This window comes from Sinocyclocheilus rhinocerous, unplaced genomic scaffold, assembly GCF_001515625.1.
Source record: "Sinocyclocheilus rhinocerous isolate Xijiao unplaced genomic scaffold, SAMN03320098_v1.1 scaffold88, whole genome shotgun sequence".
Classification (NCBI taxonomy): domain Eukaryota; kingdom Metazoa; phylum Chordata; class Actinopteri; order Cypriniformes; family Cyprinidae; genus Sinocyclocheilus; species Sinocyclocheilus rhinocerous.
In genome coordinates this window covers 160,252-182,950 of record NW_015652292.1, presented here as the reverse complement: position 1 = coordinate 182,950, position 22,699 = coordinate 160,252, and the positions used below count along the sequence as shown (strand labels likewise).

General features: G+C 38.2%; 2 protein-coding genes across 2 annotated transcripts in view; one reads left to right on the top strand and one right to left on the bottom strand.

Moving 5' to 3' along the window:
• Positions 1-22,699, top strand: part of LOC107714444 (ventricular zone-expressed PH domain-containing protein) — a 101,729-nt gene that overhangs the window by 28,219 nt on the left and 50,811 nt on the right. The window contains exons 5-6 of the mRNA XM_016520276.1: positions 10,132-10,295; positions 14,019-14,228. Coding sequence (XP_016375762.1) covers positions 10,132-10,295; positions 14,019-14,228 — 374 coding nt within the window. The remainder of the gene's footprint in view (positions 1-10,131; positions 10,296-14,018; positions 14,229-22,699) is intronic.
• LOC107714445 (pentraxin-related protein PTX3-like) lies at positions 633-5,763 on the bottom strand. Its single transcript, XM_016520278.1, has 3 exons — positions 5,446-5,763; positions 3,517-4,095; positions 633-2,015 (listed from the first exon to the last, which is right to left on the bottom strand). Exons 1-3 carry the CDS (start codon positions 5,594-5,596, stop codon positions 1,384-1,386), a joined length of 1,362 nt encoding a protein of 453 aa, XP_016375764.1. The 5' UTR covers positions 5,597-5,763; the 3' UTR covers positions 633-1,383.

The following is a 22,699-nucleotide window of genomic DNA, read 5'->3' as shown; positions in this document are numbered from 1 at the left end:
GTGGAAGGAAAGAGGGTTTTTAATGTTGCTTAATGTTGACATTAACTAAAAGGTCACTTTTACATGATTCTGTAAGTCTTTTCTATTAAAAAAGAGAGCGAGGCAAACCAAGAGATATTAAAACTGATACTCGAGATTCACTAACCCTGTTTCAAATGTTATGTTAGGGTGCAGTCATGTTAGCAAAATTTCAGCGGAATTTTCAGCTTTCAAACGAAGCAACTTTTTGTTGGTTAATCTGTATGACTAACTTGAATCCGTTGTGTAACAATATTAAATGTAACCATACCTTTAAACTGTTGTGATTCTTATCTGAGTCCTCACTTTCATAGCGGCTGCAAAGGGGTTGGGAATGGAGTAACCTATAGTCTCGCTGACTTTACAGATATGGGATAGCATTTGGGACAAAGCCACACTCACTTACTGACATTTTTCACAGTCTCACTGGTAAACTCTTTACATAGTTTTAATTTAAGAATGATTTGGCTGTTGGTTATGGAATAATTATCCATCATAATGTATTGAATCACTAAATAACGTATATATCACAATTAACTGTTATGCGCTATTAACTGAAACACTCACCTCTTGATCTTTTTTCATTCAACAGATCCTGAATGACAATGTTTTTGTTATTTTTAGTTTTACATTTTTATTATGGTTTGTTTTCCCCAACCCTCAGAAAAATATCTATGTACATTATACATTCATCTTAGCCTCTTAACAACAACAACAAAAAAACATTATAATACATTTAATCACATCAGCGGAAACATAAAAATAAAGTCACAATTTGTAAACATTTTCCACAGTTCTGTCATCAAAACATAACATCCATCTTGTGGTAAAAATACAAACCAAAGACAAAAAAGTTATTAATTAGCAGAACTCACATACTCTATAACATACAGAACTCTATAACAAAATATTTTAAAATGGCCATCACAAGATATGTAACAGAGCCTATAGTTTGAAAAAAAAGCATAAAAATAACAATGGACTGAAGTATTACATTACAAATAGATTAAAAATTAAGTAAAATCTGAATGTAAACATTACCAATCAAGATAAATAGTTTGACGATACATAATACATATATATTTTTTTTAAATCCCTCCATTTTGTATTAAACATTCTTGTAAAACAGAACAGTTTGTAATAATAATAAAAAAGATATATGATATAATGTCCCTCCAATGGCAGCAGTTTAACTATTGTAACTTGCTAAATCACATTTTCCCTGTGAGGGAGCATTTTTTGCACATTTAAGGAGAGGAAAATTATTGTTTTGTGCAGGTGTAGCAAAGCAGGTTCTTAATATGTGCTTGTAGGAGCTCAGCTGATATGTATACAGGGCTCAGGTGGTTAAGACAGTAGAGAAATTTAGTATATTAATTTGACACCCCCTTTTGGCTCAATGTCAGAAACGCCCCATGCCACCACATTACCACGGATACCACAACCATTCCCATCCAGCCGCGCTTGCTGAGATATCTCTTTTGAATCCAAAACGCGGTCCCACATGTTCACTCCAGTCATCTTCCCTGTGAAGGCCAGCTCCGCATCAAATGTGTCGGGGATACTAAGATGCCTGAAGAAACGTCCATACTCTTGCCCCAATAGTATGCTTCCTTTGCTGCGTAACTCATGACCTTCGGCCACTCCAGGAGAGCTTGCAGCTTGTTGACCATTCACCCACAGTGAAACCAAGCCCTGCTGTGAACTCCAGACTGCACAAATGTGCACCCACTGACCCTCTTGAGCTGCCCCTGAAGCTTGCACCAAATGGGTTTCACCATCGACGGTAAAGAAGACATTCTGTCCATTCAACACCAGCTGGAGTTCGTAGGCATTGCCAGTTGTACTGTACGAGAAGAGGATGGTCTTGTTGAGCACCTGAGTTGGTTTCACCCACAGGCAAATGGTGACGGCATTGGTCTTAAAGGGTGTTTTGGGTGAGACTTCAACATGAGCTGTAGATGAACGTGTGGGGAAGAGCAGCCCAGTGTCACAGCCTGGAAAGGAAGAAGAATTGAGAGAGGGAAAGGGAGAGTGTTAACAAACTTTGATTATCCGCTTTTAGAAGGAACAGAATTGATCTGTTATGATGTCTGTTACCCTATTTATTTCAGAGGGAGAACCACTACACCACTCCACCCATCAATAGGTACATACGATTGCATCACTGAAGGCTTGTGATTTTATCTGTCTAACCTATCTAACCTTTACAAAAAACTTTCAAGGAGGATTCATCACAAAGTGTGAATCCTGTCCAGGATTTGTTTCTGCTGAGCCTCCCAAAGAGCGACAAAGATCAAGAGACTTCTTTTTCTTGTGCTTTAAGTATTTATTCACTGCTAAATGATCAGGTATAACCCAACCATGATCGTCCCTGTGCAGTTGTCTTTTATAAGTTCATGCTTGCATGAGCATGTTTTATACAGATGGTCAGTTTTGTGCACGATTAGCTGGCATAACCTTTGAGAGGACCTTCAACCAGAAGAAACTCAATTACAGTGGAAGGCTTGTAAAACGGATAGGGATTGAAGGGGGCTTGGTTAATGGGATTGGTACATTCTCTCTCCTGTGGGTGATTGCTTTGCTATGACAGGCCACGGCTCTCCTATCCTACCGTAGCTTACAATATTTTCATTACATTTGTCTTGGATTTCCTGCTGTGGGAGAATGGAGGAAGGCTAAGTCATTCTCTAAACAGTCTCATCTGGTTCTGTTTTCCCCCCTGGATGCTTTGGTGTGGTCGCCCTGCATTGCTGTTCATAATTATACCTCCCTCTGTGTCTTTCATTTACTCTACATCTACAAAGCTATTTAATGCAGAAGGCATGGGCATTCGCAGATTAAATCATTTTTAGCTTAAGCTGACTAGAAACTGTATCCGGCTTACTGACAAGGTGAAAGCTCTCTTGATGCGAACAAAGTTTGTTTCCCAACTCAGTAGGAGCTTGGGGAATGTCTTTGGGGGTTAAACATTTATCAGATTTTGGGGGTATCAACCTCCTAACTTGGGGTGATGGTGGTCTGCTCAGAGGTCGTGTGAGTTGACATGCTTTGTGTTTGTTTTAGTCAGCTTAGTTGGCTAGTGGTTTGATCTTACCATGTGGTTTGCATAAATCGCAGATTTACAGCTCAAAATTTACAGCACCAAACCAGAATTGTCACCGTGGCAGTCTGTTTTAGTCCTATCCAAACTGACCTCAGAAGAATAACTCATTTAAAGCAACATACTTGCAAAGTAATTGGTAGGAATTGGTGCATGATGTTTTGTTTAGGTCCTATGGCATAAATCTACATGTGCGTTTTAACCTTTCTATACACAGTGTGGTCTGTTATCTGTGCCATTTCTTGCACATAGTTAAACACTCTGAGGTTTGAATCCAGTTTGAATTCCAGTATACCCATTTTGCTTCAATTTTTCAATTTTTTTGCTCTATGCGCCTCTCAGTAAAGTAGTAAAAATATTGACTAATTTTGCTTTCTATAGTTTAGATGTCTCACCTGATGGAAGGCTGTTTACAAAGACTGATTTGGTGTAAAGGGTCAGCTGTTCCCGGATGGTTTGCAGCTCACTGGAGATGGCTGCCAGAGTCTTCTCCAGCCTACCTCCATTCTCTGTCTCCGTCACTTCTTGCATGAGATGTCGGGCCTGGAAGCTCTTGGCTTGGGAGGCCAGACCTCCTCCCCCCCATTTCAAGCAGTTGTTCTCCAGTCGCTCCAGCCGTGCAGCCTGGTTTACGCTAACAGCCAGTAGCTGCTGCAGGGCTGCATCATGCTGCGCGGACTGATCAGCTGAGACCTCTCGGACACGGTCTAGCGCGTTCTGCAGACGCGTCTCTGTTTGAATCCCAGCCCGTCGAACAGAGCTCTCAACTGCAGATGCGCAAGAGCCGCCGTACTGTGCCACAAACTGTAACATCTCTTCTCTCAGACTCTGCAGCTCCACCTTGGTGATATCATCGGCATACTGCAGGAGCATGTTCTCTTTCATTTGGGAATTTTCCAGCATTGTGAAGAGCTTATCCCACTTAGTGAAGACTGGGCCTTTGCAAGGTTCAGGGGAAGGTGTGGGGGTCTCCCCTGAGAGAGAAATCAAGAGAAATGAAAGGAGAGGAATGTAGAAAGAGAACATGAGTTTAGATGACATGGTTTTTATATGTATTTAAGGTGACACCATTGAGCTTGAAGTGTTAGCAGTGGAGAGTGCGTCATGGTCCTATGGAACTCTGTGAACTATAATAGAGTCAATATCACCATAGTGTGCCTTCAACCCCCACAATACTCAAAAAATTTGTTTTTTTCGCTTTGTCATATCATAAATAGTAGACACTCAAGTACTATAGAAACATATTAGCTGAGCTAATTTTTTTTAGATAGCTATGGGCCATTATTCAAAGCATAAACCATAAGATATGTCCACCCTGTCATGGACATACTGTATATATTACTGTTAAATACGTTTTCAATGCAAAATTAAGATGCTAATTATATTTTCTGAAAGGTATGATGTCCTTTTCCTAAACAGGGTTTTAAAAAAAAAAAAATAATAATAATAAATAATATTATTACATCCTCAATCACATCGATATACCCCCCATCCCCCTTTCCCCATTAATTTGAGTTTTTAGCAATATTAACTACAAATGAATGCTATGTCCTTTTTGAAATGCTATTTTCCTTTTTTCCACATAAAAAATCTGTTGTCCTGATGTCACTAAAGTGGATGGCCTTTTCTGAAAGGGGTGGTTTCCCCAATACGACAGGGTCGACAACCATTCAAGGGACAGAGACAAACTCTTCTTTTTTTATTAAATAAAAATATAGTTTTTATTACCAACTGATCAATACACTCAAATTGAGTAATCTCTTATTTAACAAAATATTAATAGGAGAATTTTTTATTTTATTTTATGATTTGACAATATTAAACTATCATTCAAATTTAATGAGCAGTGCATGGGACATAGCAAAATAACACGCATCCTCTCACACAAAACAAAACAAAAAATCTAGAAAATGTATCTAAAGAGCCAAGTAATGCTTTTGTTATAAGTATAAAAACTTAGCCTAATATAACACACCCTTTCATAGTCATTTTTATGTTAAGTTATCATGGCAAGTGAGTTATTTATGTACAGGATGCCAAAAGGTTTATGTCATGGCACAACACATGAATTCTGTTACACTTCAACAAATACTGCAACAAATATTCCTGCATTCACAAATGTTTAAACACATGAACCCAGTGAGTTACATTGTTTGTATTTCTTTGTCTTTTTCCTTGCTAATGTAACACCTCTCTGAAAGACATTTCCACACACACGCTGTTTATTTGTCATGTCACCACTTGCATGTCTCCGTAACTCACAGCTAACAGTACTGATCACAATGGAATATTTATTTATTTATTTATTTTTATTGGTTACTCACCTTCCATCTGGTCCTCCTCAGTTATCTCGTTCAAATAATTGGGTCCAAAGTTCACATCGATATCATCCTCATAATTCTCAGGTACTGCCGTGGACAATGAAACCACCAGACACATGGCCTGGAGGAATGTCCACTTGGACATGCTGGCCATGTGTGAGTATGAACAAGGCTCAGTGTTTGTGTATAATTGTCTCTTTTTTTCTCTGGTGGTCTTCCTTGTTAGATGCTGAGCAATCGGTTGGCTGGACTCCTGCTTGTTTGGTGAACTGCAGTTGAAAGGGAACTGAGCCTGATAGAGGAGCTCTGTGGTCTATATAAACATTGCGCTCAGAAAGAGAGAGAGAAAGAGGTGGGGGAGAGAGAGTTAGCTCCAGTGAGAAATTCTTCGTTGGAGGTATGGGTAGGCAAATTGTTGTACTGCTCCTGCAAAAGAGAGAGAGAGATTGGGGGAGGATGTTGTGAAAGAGGTACAAGTTGAAAACCTGAAAGAGAAAGTACCAGTGAATTTTGAAATAGTGGCTTGGAAAAGTCATAGGAATTTCTGTAATACCTAATTCCTTACTGTAACTTACCCCTAAAATCAGAGGGAAATGAATTGATAAATATTATTCAAGAACACTAATCTAACCTGTAGTCTCTATCCGAAATCCAACTCCTAGTTTTAACCTTGACACTTGATGTCTGTTAGAAATATTGCCTGTGACCCCTCTTCCTTCATCTAACCTGTATCTTAATCTTTAGGCCTACCCCTGTTCCTACCCCCAGCCCTTAAGTTTGTAGTCATATTTCTGATGAAGTTGAAAAATTTTAACAAAGATCTAACGTTGCAACTACTGTACCACAAGAAGTGTAGACAGTTGAGCGTAGGATCCAGCTCTTGTGAGACAGAATCTCTTGTCTTTACCTGCAGTGCATCTAATTTGTAATTCGATTTTTAAAAGCTAGGGCAAGTTAAGCTTACCAATGATGTCAGCCCTGTTAAAAAAAAAACAGCATATGCTGGTTAGGTATGTTTTGAAGCATGGCAGCTGGTTTGAGCTGGTCCTTAGTTGGTTATAAGCTGGTTTAAACTGGTTATAAGCTGGTTATGAGCTGGTCCTGAGCAGGAGATAACCTGGGGTGCATTTCCCAAAACCATCTTAGCTAACTATGGCCGTTAATTCCGTTGAACTCTATTGGTAATGACATACTTTACGACCATATTTGCTTTTGAGAAATGCACCCCAGCTTAGGACCAACTTAAACCAGCTCAAACCAGCTGCTATGCTTCAAAACATACCTAACCAGCATATGCTGGTTTTTTCAACAGGGAGGGGCATCCAGTGACAGAAACACATCTAGCAACACTTACTAGCAACTACTGTAAGTACAGTGATCTTGTTACCACCAGTGATTAAAATTGTTATAAATTGTGAATAGGTATAAATCCAAGCCTTAACCTCCCCTCCTTTTCCTAGTCCCAATCCTTTTCTCCAGTCCATATCCCACTCTTGGAAAACCAGACATGCTTCCGGTTCTCGATTAGGATCTGCCGATTAGGACCACTGTTCAAAAACCTAACCCCAAAATCCTGATTAGTTTGACTTTTTTTACATCGCCGAAAACATCTTGTTCATTCTCATGGTCTCTTATTTCATCTTATTAATGAATAATGTGTTTTAAAATTTTGTACTGGGTAGAAATAATGGGTCCTGATTATTACAGATGATAAATCATAAAGAAAACATGCTTGTCAGAAAGGCTCAGATTCTGTTTTTTGTTTCCTGTGGGGTGCTGGGGTTTGGGTCATAGAAATTTGCTGTCATTTTGGTGCAAATCACAGGCACCACTTTTACAGTCATGCACATTTACTCAGAAACAAAGACTCCGCACCCAACTGCAAATGATTTGATGCTTTCAAAACTTTTTGGACTGATGCATGGCTGATATATTTCATGTGCAGGCATAAGTGGCGTTTTATGGAAACAGAAAGGTCCCATGACATGTACCCTTTGTGAGGTCGACATTAATATGTCTGCAACACAAAATGCCTTTAACTGCAACGGATGGATTTTTCTGCTTACGCAGCCAGGTTTGCGACAACATCAGCATGCCAACAAATCTTTCCAGAATGTGAGCTTTACATTAATCATTAGTCCATTAACAGAATTTTACTTATCAACACATTCTCTGTTCTGTATGAATTTTCTCTGATAAAGATCATAACCCACAACATTTCCACATTAATGTTGTTCCCTACTGAGAAGGTCTACTTCTTGTTGCCTGGTGCAAAAAGTATGGAGGCGTATCTGAATGTGAACTCGGGCCAGGGTTACTGGACAGTACAAATGTGAATGACTGGTCTTGTTGTCTGAAGGGAACACTGTGGAAGGTCAACTTTGGCTAATGCCGTCAATCTGCCACCTTGGAATGAAAAGTGCTGATCATGAAATTCCAACAGAACCTGCACCATAATTGACGGCAAAGCTCGGACAATGAAGTCCATGTATAATCCACAGTATAATCCATGACAACCTCACACCTACAACCCAAAAAGTGGGCTGAGCAGGAAGGAAATATTCAAATGAACACCTGTATGTTTATCATTCCCTTGAAATCAATTTTTGTAATTTATTGTACATGGAGTGCTCATTGTTATATGTTGTACTGAACCAAATGTGTTACTGCTGATTTAAAGGAATATTTCAGGCTAGATGCAATGAAACATTTACAGTAGATGCTGTGCAGACAAGAATTATACAGTTAAAAACAGCCGTGAAGTGGTCTAAATTTCTCCTTTTTAGAACTGATTGTTTTTCAAAACAGATCCTGACTTTTGGTTATTTGGTTAGGCTTTAGTCCATTATAAAAATGGATCTTATTTAATGATATGGAACAAAAAAAAAAAGAAAAGTTTTTTGACTTTCTAAAAAAAATTAATATATATATTAAATAACTTACTTATTTGCTACAATAATGTACTGTAATGTTTTCACACACACACACATAATGTATTACGTTACTGTCTATCTCTCGCAATTTGTAATGCAATTTGTAATATATATATATATATATATATATATATATATATATAACTATTTAAAAAAACTATAGTAATCTACATCTGCTGTACATCAGACGATAATATTAACATATAGTCAGATAAGCTGTGTTTTTCTTTTTTGGCACAACCTTTGCTCATATGGCTGGAAAAACATAGATCACATACATATGGATGTAGAAAAACTCTAGGGAAACGGCTATAACTTTTGGTTACTTGCTTTTAGTTATACTCGTTAGTGGTTGAAATTTATCTAAAACTATAAAGACACCTTCTTTCAAAACACCTGGCAAAGATTAAATGACTTATCTCATGTGGTCTTTGAAAGTGAATGTCGATATTTCCAATTAACTGTCTTGGGCCAGCAACGTTTCCGCAGCTGTCTCATTATGAAAGGTTATGTATAACACTAATCCTTCATTAATATCACCCGCTGTGTGTAGAAACAGGTGGGCAGGTCTTCTGCAATCCTAAATGTCCCCCCTGAGCCAGACGAAACATCTCGTTTTCAGAATTATGTCCGCTAACCGACCGCCCTGACTTAGATGGCTTGCCAGTGCAGAGATTAGATTTGTTGTTGATGTTGGGTGGGAGTTTCCTACCATATTTTGTTTATGATGAAGTGGCATTTCTTTTAGCAGGTAAGTGAATGATCAGTAAAAATTGTTCATGACACTAAATCAGAGTGTTAGTAAGAGCTCGGTCATGGAAATTGGTAGACTAATTCATCAAAGTCTGTTCACCATAATCTTCCAGTAAACTTTTCAACGGCCCATTACATAGCATCTAAGGGAAATTTTGGAGTTTTGCTACAGTCTTTGCTTAAAAGGGCTATTGCAAATTTAGTTTTACATGATTGTTTTTCACAGCATGCAAATCTGATTTGTTTTTCAAATGGATTTTTTTGTCTGCAGTAGTGAAATGTGCCACATGTTGTCATAACTGTCACACTTCAGAGGTTACTGACTGGTACTTGAAACCCTCTTCTATGATTTTATTGGTACTGGTGCCATCCATTCGCAACTCAACTCCATGATCTAGCATCATGGTGTCTTTTCACTTCCTGTTCCTACACTTATTTCATGGAGCTCCTCAAACTGCAAACCAAGACCTTTCTTGTGCTCAGATTCACCAAGTTATAGATTGTTTCCAGATGAAGAATGGCTTTTAAATGACCTAAATTTACCTATCTGTTTACACTTAATTTTTAATTCCAAATCTTTGTGCTCTTTTAGTATAAATCACGACTTTATGTTTTAAGTCTTTTTACTCTGTGAGATCATTTTTGCCATATGTGTGTCAGCTAAAAGAGCAAGGCCTGGCATTTTCAACTAAATTAATGAGGAAACAAATGGCAATAAAATCCAAACAACAACAACAGTGCATTTATCAAGAAAAGGGCTTAAATAATGAATCAGCCCTCACTCAGTTTCGCAGGGGAAATTACATGCACATTTTCACCACAGTCCAAATTCTTTGCACTTTGCTGGAGGTTCAATTCATCATTCATTGTGTTTTTCACTTTTTGTGTGTTTGTGTGTTACTTTACTAACAATAACTATGGTATTTTTGCGTAAATTATGGCTACGATGGTCATTTTTCCATAAGAGAAGTGTGCTGTATTGATTAATTATTGGTTTTGATAGGTAATGCCATGCTGTGGAGAGTGCTGCCATCTGTGTATCCACGACAACCAGAGCCCATCCATCAACACATCCGTGAGCTGACGGCGATGATGTCCCAGTTGGACCAGGCCGGCAGACAGCACCTGCTCAGACTACTGCAGATGATCTCTGACCTTCACCCCCTGGTGAGTGAAAGAGAGACAAATGAGTGAGCGAAAGAATGAACGTGGTGTTTGAGGATGAAGGCTGGTCAAGGTGAGTTATTCTGGGCAACAGAAAAAGAATTTGAAGGGCACCAAGGGAGTGGAGGGGTGGATACATAAATGAGTATGAATTGAGTGATTTAGCATTTATTTTAAAGCAGACAGCTGCAGTACAAGGTCAAACATGGTAAAACAGTTTGATGGTTGACACCTCTAGCGATACCATAGTTGAGTATCCGCCAAATGGATGGGGAAATATCAGAAAACACATCCTAAGCTGCTTGCCCCCCCCGGCTCTGAGTGAAGACGAATTTACAGGAAAAGAAAAGGGGAAACCACACTTTTGGCAGAAACAGAACCAGTCATCTGTTTTTTTACATTTTGAAAAGCTTTTAAGGGGGATTGAGGGGTAGCCTGCTGGCAAATAGCAGATGTGTGGAGTCAGAAGAATGCACTGTCATGAGGAGTTAATTTTGCATTGGGCAATAAGCACATGCATATCACTCATCTCATCAGTGAACACACTGGATGCCTGCATAGTAGTAAGATTAGGAAAGATTATGAGGCATTATTTTACAATAATGTAGCCTATCTGTTGCCATTTCCTTTCATTTACATTTACCGAAATAGGAAATGAGAATTTAATTAAAAATGGTACTATTTTCAAGGATTAATATTGTCATTCCTAAGCCAAATCCATCCCAATATTCAGATTAGTGCTTAAAAAAGTGGGATTTTTTATGGCTGATTATTTAAAGGGATAGTTCAACCAAAAATGAAAATTCTGTCATTAATTACTCACCCTCATGTCGTTCCAAACCCGTAAGACCTTCGTTCATCTTCGGAACACATATTAAGATATTTTTAATGAAATGTGAGAGCTCTTGATTAAATGTGAGAGCTCTCAGACCCTGCATAGACAGCAACGCAACTGTAATGTTCCCAGGTCCAGAAACGTAGTAAGGACATCGGTAAAACTGTCCATGTGACATCAGTGGCTCAACTTCAGTTTTGCGAAGCTACGAGAATACTTTTTGAGCGCAAAGAAAACAAAAATAACATAATTTTTTCAACAATTCTTCTCCCCTGAGTTACGTCTTCCTCCATTTTAGCGAGTATCACAATGCATACGCACGCTTTCCCCTAAGCGTAAATAACGCTGATTACGTTCATGGGTACTCTCCAAAATGGCGGAAGATGGGTTTGGAACGACATGAGGGTAAGTAATTAATGACAGAATTTTCATTTTGGGGTGAACTAACCCTTTAATTGTATCACTAGGGATGTAACGATTCACTCAACTCACGATTCGATTCAATTCACGATTCGATTCGATTCACGATTGTTTTTTAATAAAATGAGATTTAAGACAAATTATAAATTAAATGTGTCCTTTTATTATTGCTTGGACAAAATGCTGCACATTTCTTTGTCAAACTGAAATATAACACTATAATAATATACTAATATAGCACTTGCATATTATTGCTCTTTTGTTGGTTTTGATTGCTTCTATTGTCCTCATTTGTAAGTCGCTTTGGACAAAAGCGTCTGCTAAACGACACAATTTAAATATAATGTAAATGTAAATAACAAAACTAAATTGAAAATTTAAAACAAGCCCCAAATAAAATAAATAACACAAATAAAATAAATATCTTCATATAAACAAAATAAGGCTTTGTCTGTGCTCTTTCCATTTAAAATTAGAGGCAACCACTGCATTTTAATCATGATCCAAACAAAGATGCTGCATACATGCAACATGAGCAGTTTTTAATCTAAATTAGATTGTATAATTTCGAAATTTGAAGCAGAAACAGAATGGTTTGACTTCAGTTTTGTGAAACTATACATAAAAAATATCTGCATGAAAGCTGAGCTGAATGAGACGCAGATTCACTCTCTGCCAGCAGGTGGCGCTTAAAGCGTTTCATTGGTTTTCGCTGTAAACAAAGCAGCGCTGCACTTATGAACTTTAATATGCATTATACAGAGGCAAGAGGAAACGAAAATAATACCATCTAAACTTTTCTAAAGACATGAAGTTCCCCTCAGACATGGATTCTTATAACCTCCTACCTCTAAATGAATCGCGACTGGTTTAGCATCTCAACCGATTTGAATCGTCACATATTTAAATCGATTTCCAACCGGCTCGCAGTTAATCGTTACATCCCTATGTATCACTAATCTTAAATATGGTTATAGCCTCACAGAGTAGCAAAATATTTTTATTTTTACTAAAACTTTATTTCAACCCCTTTATTTTAACATTACGTTTAGAATCTATGTGCATATACTTTGAATAAGCACACTAAATTCTGTACTTTCTGGTGACACTCAATTAATAGGCTAACCATGAATCTAAAGAAATACTGATTCTTTATTCTTTATTTGCATTCATGCAGACGTTATATATACAGTGTATTTTATCTGGCATAACCAACAATACTTGTCACTGGTCATATTTCAGCTTCAGCAGCTAGGATCCGTTGATGAGCGGTGTGACTATTCCAGTCTGCCAACTTGAACAACACTGAACCAGCACCTGCCAGCATAGACTAGCATAGAAATTCATAATAGGTTTTCTTTGTAAATGGATGGATTGACAGATAAACAAATAGACAGGTACACCAATAACTTTCTTTCATAGTACATCAGAAATCACGTGGGGGAGTAGATACCCCAGACGCTCTCTGTCCCAGTGCTGCTAGTTTATACAGCGATTTGGAAGCAAACGGGATTAATTAAGATTAGTCAGTGGTTTTCACATCCTGACAGAGGCTGGTAATCCTGCTTCTCACAGGACGTCCTGTCTGCTGCCCTCCCAGCTCCACCAGATCCTCTCTTTGTCCTCTCAACCACTGCCAATTCAAAGGTGAAGTGTTTCACAAGGAAAAATGAGAGGACTAAGCAAATCCTTGCTAAAAGGGTGTAGTTGGATTCATTTCATGCTGGAGAAAAGAGCTCATGTAACCCATGTGGCTCATCTGCCTCTAGTCGTCACTGCAGTTTGTCAGACATGAATGTCAACCAGCACAAGATTTCACTGATGATCTGTATTTCTTCTGTGAGTCACTGTTCTTTTTGAAGGTCACCACTGCTTTGCTATAACAGACAGATAAATCTAGATAAACTGTCCATAGCGGGAGTATGATTGCGAGTTTCCTTCTGCTCCACATTTTTTCTCCTGTTACTATCTTCACTAGTTTTTCTCTGCAAATTCATATAGGAACCAGGCGCTCTGGTTAATGAGTGGGCGGCACTGAAATCAACCAACTAGAGTGCTGTGGTTCTTATACAACACGATTACAAGCATAAGGGACCTCTGATGAAAGAAAAGTTCAGGACCAAATGAGTGTGTTTGTGGTGTCTTTACTATTTTTATTACATCCTGACTGTCAAGAGGCCAGATAGCATGTCCTTATGTGCCCTCACAGAGAACTGTAAAAGTGCTTTAAAGGGATAGTTCACCCAAAAATAAAATTTCTGTCATTAATTACTCACCCTCATGTTGTTCCAAACCTGTAAGACCACAAATTAAGATATTTTTGATTAATTCTGAGAGTTCTCTGTCACTCCCATAGACAGCAAGGATATATATATATATATATATATATATATATATATATACAGTAGTTCCAAACAGATTTTGAATGCATTATAAGGGTTAAGTTTGGCCTTATCTTTTTGTCTCCTCAGGTATTGTCGTCTTTGGTGCCATCATTGATTGGTTATGTCAGTGACAGTGATCTAGGTGACACTGCTTTGGGTGTGTTGGTGAACGTGGCTCAGGCAAGCCCCGCCTCTCTCGTTCCCTTCCTGTCCACGCTAAGAAATGTGGGTCAGAAGAACCCTTGGTGGCTGGGACACATCGCTAAGATCCATGGGGCAGTGGGTCTGACTAGTGAGGTGGGCATTTACATCACAATACGTGTTCATGCTTCAAATTCAGCTAGTTGAACACTTAATGCACTTGGTCATACTGTATGTCCCAAGATTCATTAGACTGGTCCAGTGCTTTAAAACTAAACAATTATGACCTCTTGTGTGTCAAAAAGTATTTTTATTTGTTGCTTCATTTTAAAGTGGCATTGAGTAGGTCTTTAATATATGCATTACTTTTCTAAATGTTTTTAAGTGCCGATACCACAAAGGTAGTAGGCACTCTACTACCAAACATTATTGTCTCTGAATTTTTATTTTTTTGTAAATACAAGTGCTTTTTAGAGTGCACTCTGCACAATAATTAATTCCCTTACCTGTCTAACCAAAAAAAAAAGTGATTTAGTGAAACATTGCAGGTCACATCATTTTAGCATGTGTACTATTCAGATGACTCTTCACAAAAACGCTGTTCATTTCTTAATGCGTAACATTTTTAAAATTAGCAACAAACTATTGAATACACCTTTTAAAATGTAGTGCTCATGGCGTGAGATGCTGAAAAAAAGTAGGTAATATGCATGCCAACAGGAACCTTGGAAGTTTGACAGTAATCACTGTGAGAATTATTGTTGAAAGAGGTGAAAATGTTACACAAGTGGTACTTTGATGACTGTAATGGTGTTGCTGTAGGCCGGGGTTAATGTAGATCAGGCTAATAAAGATCACAGCAGTTTTAACATGCTACAACTCCTCTCTGTTTCTACATCAGGGGTGCTCAACCCTGGTCCTGGAGATCTACCTTCCTGCAGAGTTCCGTTCCAACACTTATCAAACACACTTGTAATTATCTGTAATTATCAAGTGCTCCTTCAGATCCTAATTAGGGCTGTGCGATTTGGGGGAAAATATCAAATTGCGATTTTTTTTGACAGATATTGCGATTGCGATTTGATTTGCGATTTTAAATTTGCAAAGTCAAGCTTCAGCTCAATATTGTCAATAATGTGCAGCACATTATGGGTATCATTACCCTGCTGAAAAAAACAATAGAAACCATCACAGAAATTCTTATAGTTTCCATTAAACCATTACAAAATTCCTTTTTGTTTTGGGCATTATTCCAATAGGAATTACTGTTGTTCTATTGGTTGCCATCTGCCAGATTACATCCCACGAATAGAATCTATCAAATACTAGTAGACACCATTATAGTTTACATTAAAACCAAACAAATTCCAATTATAACCCTGAAATCCATTACATTTGTTATTGCGTTTTGGGAGGGGTTCTATTGGGGTTTTTTTTCAGCAGGCAAGATTATAATGGTATAACTACTTTTAAAGAATTAACTTAATTACTGAATTTCACAGAAAATATTTGTTTATTTTTTATAAATAAAGAACTGTATTTCTTAAGTCAATTATTAAAGTACTACATATGTTACATAGGCTGATTTATTAATTTTAAGTATTTGGGATTTTAAGAACAAGTGGAAAATGTGCTGAATGTTTCATTTCATCCAAGTGAAATTAGCAAGCAGTTAGACTGAATTTACATTCGTTTTAAACGCAGAGCCAGGCGCGAGTCGACACAGGTTGCGCCAAGCCTCATCCATACTGCCAGATGCGCTCGTGAAGACTTGCGGTGCGGAGCCGGGTGCGAGTATAAACGAGCATTACGAGACAGGCTGCGTGAGTGCAGCAAGCATTAACGGCTCGTCCGTGACGCGGGATTCGCGCCGCGTGGGGCAGAGAGGAGCGAGTATGAGAAGCATTCACAGACACAGGCTGTGTGTGCGCTCTTCTGAATTGGGAATAGCCAACATGCATTATAAACTTATTTCAAATTAATCTGTTGGGGAGATAAAATGTGTAAGATAACGTTCACGTACTAACAAAAACATCTAAGAATGTATCTTTTATTCTCCAGTACTGAAAACAGAACCGATAAGGGAGCTTTTGATATGCGCTGGAGACGCAGCTCTTGGAAATTACCTTTTTTGTTCATTGTCTGTCATTTCGAGTCTCAAATCGCAACGTCTCAAATCGCGATTTCGATTCGATTTCGATTAATCACACAGCCCTAATCCTAATTACTTGGTTCAGGTGTGTTTGATCAGGGTTGGAGCTAAACTCTGCAGGAAGGTAGATCTCCAGGAACAGGGTTGAGCACCCCTGATGTAGAAACAGAGAGGAGTTGTAGCATGTTAAAACTGCTGTGATCTTTATTAGACGTGACACTCTTCACATTTCTGCTGGAATTGAAGTTATATGCTGAAACAGCGATGCAGTGCTTTTTTTCTCCTGGTTTATTTATGGGGGACTCCAAAGCAGATCTGGGCAACATTACGGTTATTTTAGCAGGCGATGAAGAGTTAAGATGAATGAGGAATGTGAATCCCTGTGTGTGTGTGTGTGTGTTCATGTGTGGATCCCGTGGTTTCTTTGTGTTAGTGTATTGGCACCCTGGACTGTTTGTTCCAGAGTTTTTCTATCATTATCAGAGCTATTCCATCATGTTAGAGAAATCAGGAGAGTATAAAATGGACTTTACTCTTTTTGTTCTGTTGTTTTACTACAAAAATGTGTTTTCTCTAGACTTCCTCTTTTTGCTGCTTTTGTCTTCCTCTCTTTACATCTCTGTTTCTGTCACTCTCTTTCTAATTTCTCTTTATTTCCACAGTGAATTTAAATGATAAAAATGTTCAGTGTTTTTCAATCTTTCCTTATATTTCTCAACTTGTTCAGTTCCTTTTCTTGGTTTCTTTTTATTTCATAGACACCTTTCTTTTGGTGTTCTTTTTCATATATCACTTATAGTTTTTTTTACACTCATGAATTATTTCTAATGAATCATTACTGTATCTTAAACTATTTCATAGGGATTTAGTAACAAATCCTTAATTAACTCTAAACTCTAGAAATGTACTATGGACCTCAGATGAAGTAGTTGAGAGGTGTGCCATTACTTTTTAGAAGTGATTGAACTATGATAAAACAGACAATAGTCAGCTTTTTTCAAGATAAATTTAGATGTCTTTCCAAAAAAGTACTCCAAAAGGACACCAAAGAACCAAATGATATAAGGAGCCCATATAAGCACATATGAAAGAAAAAACATACAAAAAAAATCAGAATTGTATAGTAGCCTATGTGTACAGTGCAACAGCAACAGCGATGGGATGTGTTGACAATCCGTTCAGTCTGTACTTCACACAGCGCGTGTGACGCGTGAGAGCTCGTGCTCTTCAGAGACAATCACAGAATATGACAGAGCTCGTGTTTAAAAGCCAAACACACTGGAATGAATAATTCACTGAAAACGCAACGCGAGTCTCTGTTCTCTCTGCAGTCTCTGATATAATCAGCAATTTGTTTGAATGCATTCGCTTACTGGATCGTTGGACTGAAAACTTTACCGGAGTTTAGCGGCTTAAAATGATCTGATCGCAAACAGAGAAGCAAAATTGGGTTAAAGGGTTAGAATAGAAATTGTGCTTCAGTAATTTTGCGTTAATTGCGTTAAGTTATTTTAATGCGTTAAGGATTGTAAAATTAATCACATGCATTAATGTATTAACGTTGACAGTATATTGGTAAATGAAAACAAAGCTGTTAGGTATAGATGCACAAGTCCGTTCATTGGATTGAACTTCTTTGTCTTAAATCCTATATCGTCTAATTTCACAACACATTTTTCAGAGTTTTAGCAACCACCTTCAGCACCCTGGTGTTATGTAGGTGACTAATTGCACAAGCAAACACCATTCACATTTTCCTCAGAAACTGTAAAATCTAGTTCATTTTTCTTTAGCTCCCCCAACTAAAATATGCTTTCGTTCCACGCTCAGCTACTTCAGTATTTGTTAGCAGAAATTTAGTCACTAATGGCTCTCCTCACTTTTTTTGTGTCATCCTTTTTATGTTAATTAAGTAGCCTGGAAGTGTTGACACAGTTCTAGATGTGTCAGCATTACTAAGCTTTGCTCATCCCTGAGGTGTTCTAAACCTGCTTGCTGTGCCGAGGGATGAGAAATCATTTTAACACGTCATCGCTAGTGTGGAGAGAGAGCTCTAGCATTCTTCCTTTCTTTCTCTGTTTGGTGAAGCGATACCTGCAGAGTACTTGGACATTTTTCAATGTTACCTAATGTGTTTGCTTTGGAGATGAACCATGGTCTGGCCAGTTGCGATCAGGGCCATGTGGAGATAAAATGGCATGAGCTGAAGGAGGTTTAAGTCCAGTTACTCTCTGAGTGGACCTACTCAGAGCTCCCATATGCCCTAGCAGCAAAATAATCAAGGAAATATGGCACCATCTTTAGTTTTTACTTCTGTACAACCATGATGTAGCTCTGAAAGAATGAAATAATCTTCCAAAACCAATCACAAACCTAGTGAAAACAATTTTATTGATGCTGTGATGGGTATGTAGACTTAAATGTATATATTTAAGATTTCTGGTTAGGTCTGTTGAGGAAAGGGCCAATTTTTTACTAAACTGGCTTCATGTGGCCACCTTCCCTGCATTCACAAAGCTTTGTGAGACAGTGTTGGCTTGTTAAACAGTCACATGTGTATGTGCCAAATTGCTGAATGCTGAAAAAGTTGTTTCTTCCTTTCATATTTGCGGAGCGGCAATTAAAGGAGACAGCAGAAGAAAAAGAACAAAAAGAAGTGTTAACATGGTTTTTGAAAGGCATCACTGAAACGTGAGCCACTGAACATTTCACACAAAAACAAACACATGTGCAAATGCATGCGCACACACACATGCTCAAACACTGTGGAGAATAGATCAGGCTATTGTTGGATGGTAAATCTCAGAAGATAGCTCGAGACAGGCCAAATTGCACCCTTTTCTCTGCGTAGCACCGCATGCTGCGGATCTGCATTTCTCAAAGTGTTCCTGCTCCTTCTGGAAAAAAAAAAATATTGTAGTTAAAGGCGAAAATAGGCTTGTTGGCTTGTTAAACAGTCACATGTGTATGTGCCAAATTGCTGAATGCTGAAAAAGTTGTTTCTTCCTTTCATATTTGCGGAGCGGCAATTAAAGGAGACAGCAGAAGAAAAAGAACAAAAAGAAGTGTTAACATGGTTTTTGAAAGGCATCACTGAAACGTGAGCCACTGAACATTTCACACAAAAACAAACACATGTGCAAATGCATGCGCACACACACATGCTCAAACACTGTGGAGAATAGATCAGGCTATTGTTGGATGGTAAATCTCAGAAGATTGCTCGAGACAGGCCAAATTGCACCCTTTTCTCTGCGTAGCACCACATGCTGCGGATCTGCATTTCTCAGTGTTCCTTCTCCTTCTGGAAAAAAAAAATATTGTAGTTAAAGGCGAAAATAGGCTGGATTGAATTGATTTAGCATGTACATTTTTGGGGGAAAATTCAAGAAAGTAAAACAAAAAGCATCAAAGAAGTTAATTATACCACTCCATTATAAACCGCAGTCAACCACATTTACATTTAGAGTCACATGTGTTTTTATTTGAATTCTAAAAGCGAACTTTGCAAATATATTCAACTACTGTTTTGTCTTGTTTCATGTCCGGTGGACAGTAGCCAGGGGTGTCACAACCAGGGGCAAAGGGGGACAGAGTGCATAGGGCCCAGAGACTGAGTGGGGCCCACAGCCATGTCATTTTGGGGACCCGACTGTGGAAACATATTTCATTTATTGTCCAAAATGTATTTTTTTCTTAAATTTTATTGCAGGGTGAAATATGACATTACTTGACAGTTTATGTAAGACTCACCCAAACCATAATATATGAATGTGGTGGTCAGTGTGGTATTGCCATCAGATACAGACACAGTACTTTTTGTAAGGGTCATTATGTACTTGTGGTTTTGAATACTTTTCTTACTTTCCCACCAAATCTTGAAGAAATTATCACATCTTTTATAAGAGATTAATTTAATCAGATTTCTCCCTGGCCCTCATTCTCATTTCCTTTTGGTGATGTGTGACACGTCTTAAACCTGCATGAACAACAGAAAACACATACGAATTGGCCCTGCGGCTGCTCAACAACAGTCATGAGGCAAAAAACGTGTTGTTTTTTGATGCAACACATCATAATAAATAAATGTTTAGCTGTGTACTTTCCTCCTCTCCACTTATTTATTGCAGATGTCCTCCTAAGTGTTGTTTGTGAAAGGATTGCAATGATTTGAGAGCATGTTTGATGACATCTTTGGTTTTGAGAGGGCAGGTTGATTTATTTGACTTTCTTTTGATCCATTTTAGTTAAGCAAAGTGCTGCAACCAGGGTTTGAAATTAACTTTTTCACTCACCAGCCAATTTGGCTACTACATTTCACGCCTTTATTTGTTGCGTAGTGATGGGTACAGGGCTGGACTGGGGTTAAAATTGGTCCCTGGACAAATCCAGCCTACCCGGCCCTCAATGTCCCCTGTGAATGTTTCGCTGTGTTATAGGGTCTTCAATTGGAGTGCTTTCCCCGCCACAGCTGATTTTTACCCGCATTTGGCGGGTTGGCGGGTGTTAATTTCAAACCCTGGCTGCAACTAATTTATTTCTGCAGTTGTGAATGTGGGTTGTTGTTGTTGTTGAGAGTTTGACTATCTATGAAGTAGACAGGACAGTTTATTTCTCAAACTTTCCAAAGTGTTGATAGTGATGATGTAAACAATGTAATCCTTCTCAAAAATCATGATGCATGTGCATATTTTGTCTTAGGGTGAATACAAAAAAAGTACAAAACAAATTGTACTTTTAGGTATACAAGTAAAAATGCTTTGCATTTTGTAATGTTTATTTTAAATTAGAGAAAAAAATGTTTTGATTAATTTTTCTGGTAACATGACTGAATAGTTAATATTGATAAATGCTGTCAACATTAAATTTATGTAAATATTAGGAAAATAGATTTAAACTTTTAATTTGACCTACTGTCATGCTGAGGAAAGAGTTCAAACTATGATGTTAAAGGGTTAGTTCAAATGAAAATGAGCCCATCGCGTTCGTCACTTCTGAGCAGCGCATGCGCAAAGCTGACCTCATATATCATCCGCCCTGAGCTGCTTCCGTGTACAACTGTTGGTGCAAGCTACATTAAAGTGATTATTAAGTTTTGAATATGGATATTTTTCTTACAAAAACACATCGATTCGCTACAGGAGGCCGTTGTTCACCCCCCGGAGCCGTGTGAGACACTTTTTTTTATGGATGGGCACTTTTTATTTAACTTCTTTTGGACTAATGCATGCAACACCCGCTGAGTGGCATTAAACCGCTTGAAAGATCAAAGACAATTTTTAATATAACTCCGACTAGATTCGTCTGAAAGAAGAAAGTCATATACACCTAGGATGACTTGAGGGTGAGTAATTTATGGGCTAATTTTAATTTTTGGGTGAACTAACCATTTAAGTCATGTTTATTTTTTGTAATGGGGCACAGCTAAATATTTGGTTTTTGGCAGGGCTCTGAACCGGCTCAAGGAATGAAAACCGTAAACAAACAACATTTTGACAGGAACAGAACCAGAACCAGAAACAAAATCAAATTTTATAGTTCCCGAACAGAATCGAAAATTTAAAATGGCCAGTATCCGGTTAATAACGTTATTTTATCGTTCCATTTAATATTTGAAATTTACTGTCAACCACGAATTCAAGTAGTACGGCCTATGCAATGTGATGCTTGCGCATCCAACGAGTGAAATGCCCGCGCTCAGCTGTGAACACATCATAGGTAGGCTAAGTCGCAATGGCAATGCCCCAGCATTAGAGTTTATCTGAGGATAGTGTAAGATGGATTCAACAGATCACACACACTTGCAGTGCTTCTGTGAACGGAGAAAACAGAATAAAACAATAGGCTTACATAAAAAGGAATATATAGGCCTATACACGAAATATATCACTTAAAAAGGGTTAGTTCACCCAAAAATGAAAATTAGCCCATAAATTACTTACCCTCAAGTCATCCTAGGTGTATATGACTTTCTTCTTTCAGACGAATCCAGTCGGGAGTTATATTAAAAATTGTCCTGGCTATTCCAAGCTCTATCATTGCAGTCAGCGGGTGTTGCAGTTGAACAGTCCACAAGTCGTCAAATAAAGCGCGCGCATCCATAATAAACGTGCCTCACACGGCTCCGGGTGGTGAATAAAGGCCTCCTGTAGCAAATCCATGTGTTTTTGTAAGAAAAATATCCATATTTCAAACGTAATAAACACTTTTCTCTCACTTCCGGTATGTCATACGCGGAAGCCGTTCCAACGGATGACGCAGCACGTCGGCGTTGCGTCATTAATGACGAATGCGAAGAGAGAACAAAACAAAATGCCAGTCACGAATTAGAAGTACAAACCGAAGATTTGCAAAGAAAAATGGCGGAGGATTTCGATATAAGCCAAGAGGAGACTGGTTTTCCTTTACTAAAGTAAGGAAACTTTGCTTCCTTTGCCCCTATAAACAAACTCGCAAGACTAGCATATCTCAGAGG